The following is a 12,164-nucleotide window of genomic DNA, read 5'->3' on the forward strand; positions in this document are numbered from 1 at the left end:
GATATAAACCTTTTTTTTTGTCTTACAGAAACTAAACACAGAAACCCACAAATGTTTTAAGGGAAAATTCCTCAGAATGAAAAAAGTGCTGTTGTACTAGTAAAATGTACTAAACCATTTACACACATATTTTTTCCAGTTTAAGCCTCTGCACTACACAGTATATGTATGTGACAAATAAATACTTAAAAGTACTTAAATACTTAAAAAAAACATACTTAAAAAAAAAAAAAAAAACCTGAACATACTCATCAATGGCGATTTTGGAGGGTATCTCAGACCACAGCCTGGCATATTTCACAGGCATGACCTGTTCCTGAGGGTCTCGGTCCACATGCATGTGCAGCATCAGCCGGCAGAATGAGGCACGCAGGTCATAGGGAAGATCTTCATCAGACATGCAGCGCAGGATCAGATCAACATCAAGCTCGCCGGAGATCTTCTCAATGGCCAAATACTGACGGTCCAAACACATTCGGGCAAACAGGTTCAGCTGGTATCTGAGGAGGAAATAGACAAGGATGAGAGAAGGGATGTCTTGATTTAGTTTTAGGACATTCTATTTCTGGATTCAAATTTTTCTATAATGAAGTGACTCCAGTAAACCTCCAGTGAATACATGTACAGTATGTGATGTAGATGTACATTGGGGCCCAAAAGTCTGAGGCCACATTAAAACACTCCATTAAAGCTTTAAAATAAAGTTTTAGAATTCTGAATGATTGAGAATTAAGTTTAGTTTTATCATTTTCTCAATTTCCAATCAGTCATTCACATTATAATTCTTGTCATTTTTTGGTTTTGCATTGATAATCTCTTTACACTTGGCTTGATTCTCATTGCACTTTGGCTGACCTGTAGTAGCTAATGACTTCCTGGTCATCTTTCTGGCCCTCTTTGGCATCCTGTGCCAGCTCTCTGACGCTCTTACTCCTGATCTCCTTATTACTGTCCTTCCAAAACAACCACACCTCCTCCTCATCCTCCTCCGACTCCACAGGACCTTCCCCTGACTCCACCTCGAACCGAGACAGCACAAGCCTGGGATGAGAGAGAGAAAGAGAGAGGGTGGGATTGATGGAGAGAAGGGAAGGGAAAGGAGAAGCGGAAGCAGAAGCAGAAGGAAAGGCATTTAATGGAACTACCAACTAACTTAAAACTCATTTTGACTAAACATCACAAAACATAATAACCAATTTAGAACATCTTGTACATGAATTGTCTGTTAGTGTTAATTTTCATGATGGTTTTTCTTTTTTGAAAAATTTGTATTCATGTGAAACATACTACATTTTAATAGTCATACAGAAAAACACAGATAAAGTTTATCACTGCATCTAATTTACAAGTGGGTCACTTGCAAATCTAATTATCCTGTGTAGTATTTTCAGAGCATTCTTTAGATGGCTGTGTGAAATTGTGCATCTCTGTATCATTACTGTATGAGATCAGAATTAATGTACTGCTTTTTAAAAATAACTTTACAAAACTGTCATTTTAATGTACAAAAGTCATTTCTTGGACTAGATTACTACATTCTGTCAGCTTGATGTGATTAAGCTACTATAAAATAATTTTTCTTTTGTTTTTCCATATTGATTTGGAAATATGTGTAGCTAGGTACTGCAGCTACTGTACTGTATATATATATATATATATAAAAGTATAAACTGTAATGGCAATATGTGCAAGTACATATTGCAGTGGACAAACAATGGGCAAGTATACAGATGTGGTTACAGGTGCAAGTAGGCATGATAAAAACATGGTTATACTGTAGGTGTCCATATAGCTGTTTAACTGTAGTTCTGGGTGCAGTAAATGAGGCCTCTGGTTTGAATATAGGAGACAGTTTACAGGTGCATAAGAAGCCATAATGGCAGATATAGAGGAAAGGGTAAAAATGACTCACTTGGTCTCTATTAGGATGTCTGCATTGGTGGGGTTCAGGACTGCATTGCAGATGAGTTCCTGGGTCACTGGAATGGACTTGTTCATCGATACACACAGATCCGATAGGTAGTCTAGAAACCTGAGCATAAATGACACATCAAAACATGGCAGACCTTCTATCATCTATCTGTATACCTTTACATCCAAATATTGTTTAACTGTCGCACTCAAACAGGTCTTTATCTTTGCAGTGGCCAAAGGTATCGGCTATTAATTGGGTTTGCACGAACTCTCTCCCACCTTGGCTCACGGTTTTTCCTCACAAGGCTGACAAATGTGTCGATTTCTGCCGCTGTGATGTGTTTCTCCAAGAGCTTGCGGTTGTTATGGAGAAGGGCTGTTATTGTATCCTCGGCTAACACGTCGTAGCCAATCTGTTTCTGCATGAAGCGGAACTGCTTTGCAATGTACTCCTGGATAGGGGGCAAAATAGATTAAGTAATACATCAAATCCTTCAACAATTCTTATATTTAGAGAGTTTTGTAAGATTTTGTTTTGCTGTGGTAAGTTCTGAATTCAATAAACCCTCTGTATGGGTGAGTTCGGATTGGCATACTACTCCTACTACTTTTACCGTGTCTGTCTATGGCAGAAATAGTAAGAGTAGTATGGAAGTAGTAGTATGGCCGAACTCTGCCTATGTAGGGGACTAGGGGTGGTGGAGCCCAGTGGGTAAAAATCCTGGCTGGCAACTAAGAGGTTGTCGGTTCAAACCCTGCAAGGTGTGATCCATGAGCTACTGTCATTGGCTTCTTTTCCACTATCGGGCCAGTGCGAGCCAGGGCGGGGGCCAATAGCCTCGGACCTCGAGCCGCAAGACCAAAATTGATCTGCGTTCCCACCACTGGGTGAATAACCCCGCAGCGTTTCCCTAAAACGCAACGTCACACACTCCGCTCATTTCACAAGCAAAAGGAAAACTCAAGCTGAGGTATCATGTATATCAAGTTTATATCGTTTGTAAATGATGGTGTCCTGAGTGCTCTCTCCACTAACAGCAGGACGATTCCCAACACACCAGTCCATGATCTCGAACAATGGAAAGTTCTTTCTTTGGGAACCGCTCTGTCCATTGTGCATTTTAATGGATTTGTACTGTACCTGCAATGTTTAAATTTTTCCTGAACCTGTACCGTTGTGAGCTGGATAGACAACCTGGCAAATTCGGCGAAACTCTGCCTTTGACACTGCTGCCCCCGCCTCACTGCCCAGTTGACCTTGTTTGGCCCAAGGATAATTGGCAGGCCAAAGGCCACTGGCCCCAAGAAAGACCAGGGGAGGCACGATGATGCCCCGGAAGTGACAGTGGGTAGATGGGTATTCTGGGCCTCCTAACTGTATATTGCTCTGGGCCCCTTTCCTATTAAAAATACAGTTTAGAATTTGTTGTGGGGCCCCGCTGGACCTGTGGGCCCCTAGAATCATTACCACCTGGTGGGAACGCAACTGGGCCTGGCACACACTAGCATGCCCTCATTTGCCCCGATAGTGGAAATGCGGGTATTGTGCCCATGATCACCTTAACCCCAGGTTCGGCAAGGGGAACTGTCCCTGTAATAAGCGCACTGTAATTTGCTTTAGATAAAAGTGACAAATTATAAATTATAAATATATACTGGAGAGCTTTGGAACTGTTCAAAGGAGTTTAAAAGACCACTTCAAAGGGATAGTTCACCTAAAAATGAAAATTCTGATATAATTTACTCACCCTCATGAGATATTTTAATGAATATCCTGCTCCAGAATACAATGGCAGATAGGTATTCTTTTTTAAGCCTCAAAAAGAGGCAAAATATCATATAAGTGGTCCAAGCGACTTGGGCATCATATTCCAAGTCTTCTGAAGGCATACATTTTTTTTTTTTTAAAAGGTGGACACCAAGATTTTAAGTGAAAAATTACTTAAATTTTCAGTTGTTTCCACCCAAAACCCATCGTATGCCTTCAGAAGACTTGAAATATGACGAACAAGTTGCATGGACTACTTTTTAATGATTCTTTTGCATCTTTTTTGAAGCTTGATAGTGAAGTGAAACTATCCACTGCCATTGTATTGAAAAGATAGTCTGGGATATCGGTTAAAACATCTTTTGTATTCCACAGATTAAAGTCATATGTGTTTGGAACAACATGAGGGTGAGTAAAGAGAGATAGAATTTCCTTTCAGGGTGAACTATTTCTTTAATACAAGCCCTCAGCTTAAAAACTACACATAGTTCATGTAGTAGAAATGTTTCAAGTGTCTTATGAGTCTCATTAGAGATGTGTAATGTTCAAAACCACAGGAAGTCACACATGCGTGCAGGCTGAGAGAAAATCTTGATGTTTATGATTGCATCTGAGAATACCAAATTGAAGGAAGATGAAATTAATCATGTCAACATGGGTTCAGAGAAAAAACAAAAAAGTATTAACTTAAATCAACATAGGTAGGTAGGTAAGTAGCATCGTGGAGCCGAAGTGCTTTTTCACACCATGTCCTAACCACACGTGACGTGATAAAGTGACAAGCAATAATAGGTATCTCTTGCATGGTGATCCGTTTTTGTACAAACCATCCACAACAAGCCACAGGACATTTCGTCAATCGCTTGGTTTCCATTTTTGGTGCCATTGTACCAGATAGCCCCGCCCACTCTGAAATCTCATTGGTGCCAAATCCTACTCCTTATACTGTACATTAGACATTAAATATATTCTGATTGGCTGAGATTTTCCAGTCACGCATAAGTTTGGTTAGGACACTGTGTCAGGATATAAATCTACCCTTAACGTTCTTGAGCAACAACTTTCTGAAGAAAAAAAATCCCTGTACATATTCAAGTCTAATATGAGGCCAAAATAATAATCAAGTGTCTTCTATAAGATCAAAAGTTGACCAGCGATGCTCTCAGGTCTGCTGGTGTTCCTGTAGACCCACCTGGTTCTTCCTGTAGTCCTGCTGTGAATGCCGCAGCACACGGTAACACAGCCTGCAGATGTGCCTGAAGGGGGCGTGTCTTTGATCACCCAGCTCTTCTAGGCGTAACATGGGGCCATCACCACTGTCTGTGAATGGAGCCTGAAGCAGCTTGAAGATCTGTGGATGGAAAAATAGAGTCATATGAAATGAATAGATGTGCATTTTCTAGAACAATTCCAACGTTTCTAACCAAGAAGAGGCAAAACTTTGCAATTGTACAACTGCATGCTTTTAATCTAAATGCTAAATGCTTTCATTCTAAATCAAGACAACTAGAAAATCACTGCGACCGAATCATTGCGAGTCAGTGAGTTGAACTCGAAAACCACATCAGTCTGTTAGGTGAACAAATACTGTTTTTTTTTTTAAGTTGGATCTTTTTAATGAATTGGTTGGTCTGAATGATTTGTTCCCCATGGACACCATGAACTGTTGTAGTATGGGGAAAAAGCTTCATGAAAATTATTCAAAATATCTGCTCTAGTGTTCCACAGAAAAAAAATAATAGCTTGCAGGTTCAGAACAATATGAGGGTGAGCAAATAAAGACAGAATTTAAATATTTAGGTGAGCTATTTCTTTAAGGTCAACTTTTCAAAACACTGTAAAAGTTAAATGTGTAGTCCAGAGGAAAATGCAATTTCTCAGCTCAAGCTTACTTGTTTTAGGATATTCTGCTCTCTCATGAGTTTCTGCCGTTCACGGTTAGGTTTATTGACCATGATCTCCAACACATCCTGTCCATTATTGGGAATGTCCACCACGAAAAACACGAGGTCTTCTAGAAGCTTAGTGACAAACCTAATGCAAACAGAGCAGAATGCAGTATGCACACAGAAAAGGTCATGGTGATTATAATGTCTGGTCAAACACTTCACTTTCCCTATTGAAAGACATAATCCTTCATTTTCCACAGGAAGTGGTGGGGAATTTTTAACATTCTTCAGAGCAATAATTCCGAATTCCGGTACGCTATAATTAACTGCAACAGCAATACAACACTGCAGCGTTATCTGAGGTCAATGCAAAAGCACTTAAAGGGGTATTTAAAGGACTGAAAGTAGAAACCACTCTTTCAGAACAGTTCCAATTACCATCCACACTCTTATTCCAGATATTTTCAGGGCTGTCAGGTAGTACCTTCTCTCATTTTGAGTGATTGTGCCCTTCTCCAGTTTGCCAGCGATGGATGCCAGCACTTTACTAGCATCGTTGGCAAAGTCCAAGTCCCTCACCTCTGCAGGAGGGACAGGCACAATGGCAAATGCCTCTTTATCTTCTTTGATAGGAGATGTACCAATCTGAGGGCAAAACAAACTTTAAAATTTAGTTTACAGATACTAAAACAGATAGGCAACATGAGCAACAAGACACTCCAAATCAAATTTGATAATCAATTTCCTAAACAATTTGTAATATTGAGGTGCGAAGCCCCTGTTGTATCTTTTAGTGTTCTTATTATTATTATTCTGCTGAAAGTCTATGGCAGCCCATAGAACCGTACATAGGAAAGTTATTAAATTTGGCACACTAATAGAGGCCCCTCTCAAGCATAACGGACCATGGTCATGGTCAAGAAATATGAACATTTTTTATTTTTGCTTATAACTTCTGAATAGTTTGACCTAAAATTATGAGACGGGTCTCTTTAGATTTTTTGGGACACACAGAGTCGAATGATACCCACATTTTTTTGTTTTTTGTTTTGTTTTTGGCCATATTGGGTGTCGGCCATTTTGAATTTTGCCTTAAATTGATGTATATTACAAACGCATTGGTGTATCATTACGAAATTTGGTATGTGTCATTGGAGCCATGTCCTGTAGGTACTCAAAAGATTTGGGGACAGTGCCACGTAGTGGTCAAAAGATACAAAGAAATGCTCTCTTGATCTTTTGTTAGCTTCCTTGGGTCATGCAGATTATGTTGAAACTGAATATGCCATGGTCAGCCATACTTCCTGTCTGCCACTTTGAATGTCATTGAAAGTCCTCCTAGAACGCAAGTCCGATTTGCACAAAATTTTGCATGTATCATCTAGAGACACTCTTCACAAGTTATGAAAAGCTTTTTGATAGACCAGATCGTTCTCATGTAAAGCATGAACTAATTTAATGGCAAGATACCAATAAGGATCTAAAACTGTATCTCATGAACGCTTGGGTGTATTGACATGAACCTTCATGTATAACATTGTGACCAAGCCCTTACAATACCACATCAATTTGGTGTCAGCACCATCTATTGGTCAAAAAGTGTTATACAAATGCTTATAAATTAAGTAATAAAACAAATGTCTTTTTTCACCACTCTGCTTAAAATCATCCCCAGAATTCTGTATTCAATCTAAATGTTTGCCATTGGTGTGCTCCTGGACTCGCGATTGCTGCTTGCAGCTATTTTGTGTTTTAACTTTGTCTTTATGTTCCAAGCCCATGCGCTTGAATAATTTAAGCATGTTTCTTTGGTCAAAAGGAACTTATTGGGGCACTTAATTAGCTATCATTAAGAATTCATAGATTTTTGCTCTTTATAGTATTATTGATGCTGTTTTACTGTAATTTCTTGTTTTGTGTAAAGTCACCATTAAGGTGACAAGATGTAGGAAACTTTCAAAAAACAAACCAGGGTGGGATTCTACACACCCAGCCCCCAATCAGGCTGATTAACCCGAGAGGGAAAAAAGGCCGACTGGAGACGGCAGTGCAACAGAGAGTGAGTTACAGACAGCTGTGTGTGTTTGTTTTTTTGGTTCAGTTTCTCATTAAATATTATTTATATTGTCAAGCCGGTTCTCACCACCTCCTCTCCATTGGTGTGTTACAGAATGTTAAAAGATAATTTTTTTACATTCAAATTATTTTTATATTTCACTACATTCAGAAACCCAAGTATGGGGGCATAGAAGCCCTTGTGACTGAGAAATGATACTGTATGGGGGTTCAGGGGTATCCCCTTAGAGAAAATTTAGAAAATGTCTTAATGGATCATTTTTATATTTTCATTGAAATGAGAAACAAACTAGTAATTTTATTGTCTTTGTCATCCATGCCAGAGATGATGACATCTGATTAATTTTACAAAATTAGAACAGACAAATCTATTTGTTTATTATTAAAGGCTCGTAACATGCTGATTAATAAAGCTACATTTAGAAGGAAAAATGTTATGGTCTAAAGGTGCTCTGGAATGCTGTTTTGTTTTTGGCACCATTCTGAGTAACTCTGTGCGTGAAAATACCAGATCAGCAGTTACAGAAATCCTCAAACCAGACCGTTTGGCACCAACAATCATGCCACAGTCGAAATCACTGAGATCACATTTTTTCCCCATTTGATGGTTGATGTGAACATTAACTGAAACTCCTGCCCCATATCCGCATGATTTTTCGCATTGCACTGCTGCCACACAATTGGCTGATTAGATAATCGCATGAGTAAGCAGGTGTACAGGTCTTCCTAATAAAATGCCAAGTATATTTTAATTAAATCCAACAACATTTTTTCAGTGTATAGAAAACAAAACCTACTTTTAGAGCCATCAAGTCATCAATTATTTTCATGACAATTCTATATATTTTACCCCCCCAATTTATTACCGCGATGCAAAAAAGTCATTATCGTGGGGCCTGTGTATCTCAGTGAGTACTGACGCTGACTACCACCCCTGGAGTCGCGAGTTCGAATCCAGGGTGTGCTGAGTGACTCCAGCCAGGTCTCCTAAGCAACCAAATTGGCCCGGTTGCTAGGGAGGGTACAGTCACATGGGGTAACCTCCTCGAGGTCGCGATTAGTGGTTCTCGCTCTCAATGGGGCACTTGGTAAGTTGAGCATGGATCGCGGAGAATAGCAAGAGCCTGCACATGATGCAAGTCTCCGCGGTGTCATGCACAGCGAGCCACGTGAAAAGATGCACGGATTGACAGTCTCAGAAGCGGAGGCAACTGAGACTTGTCCTCCGCCACCTAGATTGAGGTGAGTAACCGCGACACCATGAGGACCTAGTAAGTAGTGAGATTTGGGCATTCCAAAATTTGGGGAAAAAAGGGGATAACATTTTTCAGAATTATTACAAAAAAGTCAAATATCATTATGATATTCCCATTACCACAACTTTTAATTATTTAAATTGCTAGGCATTTATACATCACAAAATTAATCCCTTGATTCAGCCTTTCATTTTCGTTGATTTTAATTTAAAAAACAAATCAATGTACAACAGCATCTGTTTTACTGTAAAACATAAAAAAAAAAAAATGACTGTGTTACTGTAATTGGAATCATAATTGAAAACAATGGGAATTATTATGGGACCTTATTCACAGTGCCGCCATCTTTCATTTTTGACGGGTAACACAACAAGACTGTGAGGGATCTAATAACATTCTCTTTAATGTGTTGTACGGTTGTTTAAAGTGGTTTGGATCTTTCCACCGACTAAAAAAAAAGCATCTTTCCAAGAAAATTCAGTTGACAAAAACCTCTACAAAATGTAAGTTATGGTAAATGAGATCTGATCTGGGAGCTTTATTCAGCTTTATAAAGTGGATGCTTTAGAAACTGTAAGTAATACAGTTTGGTTGGATTTCATTCACATCAAAAATTAAATATGGTGCTGTTGTGAATAAGGCCTTTGTAAAAGTAAAATGTCCAGATGTGTCACAGTAAAAAGAATTGGGGAGTAAAATGTGCTTAAGTGTCCTGAAAATAATATCACAATGCAAAAATCTTAGAAAATCCTAAACATAGGTTTTGCTTTCTTTAAGGAAATTTTTTTGTTTTGGCATTGATTTTGGGGTTAAATGTTTCTTGACAGGTTTCATAAGAATCAACCTGATTTGAGGATAACACACTTCTTTTGGTAAATATTTATACCCACCCGTAACATAACTGGCTTCTCTTCTTCTTTGTCGATGGGATTGTTGGTGCTGTGGACCCATGTATTGGTACACAGGTGCCTTAGTCTCACATAAGAGTTCCTGATAGGATGAAATAAAGCGATAAGACAAGAGAAGAATTGACAATGACATATCGTATGTTTTGCTTAGGAAAAAAGACACAGAGCCATGATGCTAAAATCAATAACACAAGTTCAAACATTTCCTGAGCTAACTCTTATCCCCTCTACTCATAATTTCCTGTCCCCTCGTAAACTACTATATACTATGATAGACAAATACCTATATAAAATGTAAACTAGAATGTTTTCCATCCATCTTAACTGTTTCATAGGTAAACATGAACAAGGTGGACACCTTTGGCCATTGCACTACATTTCGCTGTTTTGTTTTATTTACCATTGCAAGGTGCGATTTTAGATGCCATGTCAAGTTAAAAAGAATGTCAATGTTTAAAATCACATCTCAAGACAGCTGCGTTGTGTTATATTCATTGTGCTGCGTCAAGCTTTATTAGCACAAGAACGCTTCCTATCAGAATGTCCCCTAACAGCTCAAACACTTTAGTACCCAACTTTTAATCTTAGGAGTACTTAAAGGGTGACCACTGCACATTCCTACTGCAAGAGACAAGGGACGTCTATGTTAGGTTCATTTCACCCTGTAGCAGTCCTTCAAATACCAATTTGGGGGAAAAATACACTCTGTACTGACTGAGGCAGTCATGTGAGCACCTTTGAGAGTCATTAAGTTCATACACACAGGGGGAAAACCATCAGGTCTTTCTGACCCCTGTAAACTCTAACCTCATGTGATGTTGAATTCCACATTTAAGAGGATATGACCGTCTCAGCCTAGACAATACCTCTATTGACAATGTAAAAAAAATAAAAAATAAAAAAAACTAAGCCACAAACTCTCTGACCCACATACAGACACTAGGACATAGCTAATATATTGTACATAATGTTTACAGATCAAGAGAATCAACCGATTTCCTTTGTATTTGCAGACTGCTTCAGGTGTGTTTGTGTTTGGCATAATCCAAATTCACACCGTTCGCTCAAACCAGTAACGTCGCACAGCGCCGGAGGGGTATAGCAGTTAATGCTATTCTAACAAACACACACGGACTTGTCAGCAATCAAATCCTCCATTGTTCTGGTCCCTCACCTTCTTTAAGAGGGTGTGTGTGTCCATGCATGTGTAAACACATCCTAACGAGGAGTTCAATACCTGTCAGCCCAGCTAATTTTGCAACACTCTTGTTGTAGTTCGCTCAACCGTAAGCACACTAAAGCCCCGTTTACACTACACTTTGCGCTCCATTCAAACGCATCTAAACACGGGAGACCGGAAATGCAAGCTCATGCAAAGAATTATCGGCTGAGTTCGGAATTGCATACTATCCATACTACTCGTATACCATTTCTGCCATATACTGTATGTCTATGGCAGAAACAGTAAGCGTAGTACGGTAGTATGCAATTCCAAACTCAGCGATCGTGTTCCGAAGTGAACTCTGACCTGCGAATCCGTATGAGGGGAGGATGTGTAACCAATAGGATTTTAAAAAACATCACATGCTGACCTCTTGGCTCAATACAAATTATACTACATATTTCAAAGCTGCATGAAAGTGGTTAGACAATATATATTTTAACAATTTGAATATAATATTAATAGTTATTTGTGATTTATTGTTTACTAAAACCAGAAGCTGTCCCGAGTGACAATGTATCCTTGTCCCATGGGTTGTGCGAAAAAAATTTGCATGCTCAATTTGTGACTGCCATGTCCTAACTAGGCAATAATGTTGACAAGCTGTCTAAGTTAGTTTCAATTACTCCAAAAACAAAAAACTGTGACTGTCCACTTTTTTGTCATTCATTTTTTCCATACAGATTTAAAAAAAATTATCCAAACCAACCAGTTCCATGATTAATCTTAAACTGTAAAAACCACAGCAGAATATGAAACATTTGAATTACAGTAATTATGATATTCCGTTGAGCGTTCATGAGTGCTACGAGAGAAGCTCATTCACAGTGGCTCGTGTTTTTTTTTTTATGCATAAACTTGCATTAGCATTAAAAACAACGCCTGTTCGAGTTTTCACATGAACACGTGTGCTACTGTGAACAAGCTTCTATCCTGCTTTCATGAATGCACAATGGACATCAGGAGTTTTATTATAAAATTACCTTTTTTTTTTTTTTTTTTCACCAAAAACATATCGTACAGCCTCAGAATACTTGGAAATGATGCAGGAGTCACATGGACTACTTTTGGGTCCTTTTTTGGAGCTTTCAAGTGGGTCCGCTGCCGTTGTATTCAGAAGACGGACTGAGA

At 38.9% G+C, this 12,164-nt stretch overlaps 1 protein-coding gene across 5 annotated transcripts in view; it reads right to left on the bottom strand.

Moving 5' to 3' along the window:
* The window catches only part of itpr1b (inositol 1,4,5-trisphosphate receptor, type 1b), a 247,427-nt gene that overhangs the window by 153,536 nt on the left and 81,727 nt on the right, over nucleotides 1-12,164 (bottom strand). For all 5 annotated transcript variants that reach the window (XM_051673468.1, XM_051673467.1, XM_051673466.1 and 2 more), the window contains exons 14-21: nucleotides 9,794-9,893; nucleotides 6,056-6,216; nucleotides 5,575-5,716; nucleotides 4,875-5,033; nucleotides 2,194-2,366; nucleotides 1,913-2,032; nucleotides 856-1,041; nucleotides 249-500 (exon numbers count right to left, since the gene is read on the bottom strand). In XM_051673468.1, coding sequence (XP_051529428.1) covers nucleotides 249-500; nucleotides 856-1,041; nucleotides 1,913-2,032; nucleotides 2,194-2,366; nucleotides 4,875-5,033; nucleotides 5,575-5,716; nucleotides 6,056-6,216; nucleotides 9,794-9,893 — 1,293 coding nt within the window. The remainder of the gene's footprint in view (nucleotides 1-248; nucleotides 501-855; nucleotides 1,042-1,912; nucleotides 2,033-2,193; nucleotides 2,367-4,874; nucleotides 5,034-5,574; nucleotides 5,717-6,055; nucleotides 6,217-9,793; nucleotides 9,894-12,164) is intronic.

This window comes from Myxocyprinus asiaticus, chromosome 35 (genome assembly GCF_019703515.2).
Source record: "Myxocyprinus asiaticus isolate MX2 ecotype Aquarium Trade chromosome 35, UBuf_Myxa_2, whole genome shotgun sequence".
Taxonomy (NCBI): Eukaryota; Metazoa; Chordata; class Actinopteri; order Cypriniformes; family Catostomidae; genus Myxocyprinus; species Myxocyprinus asiaticus.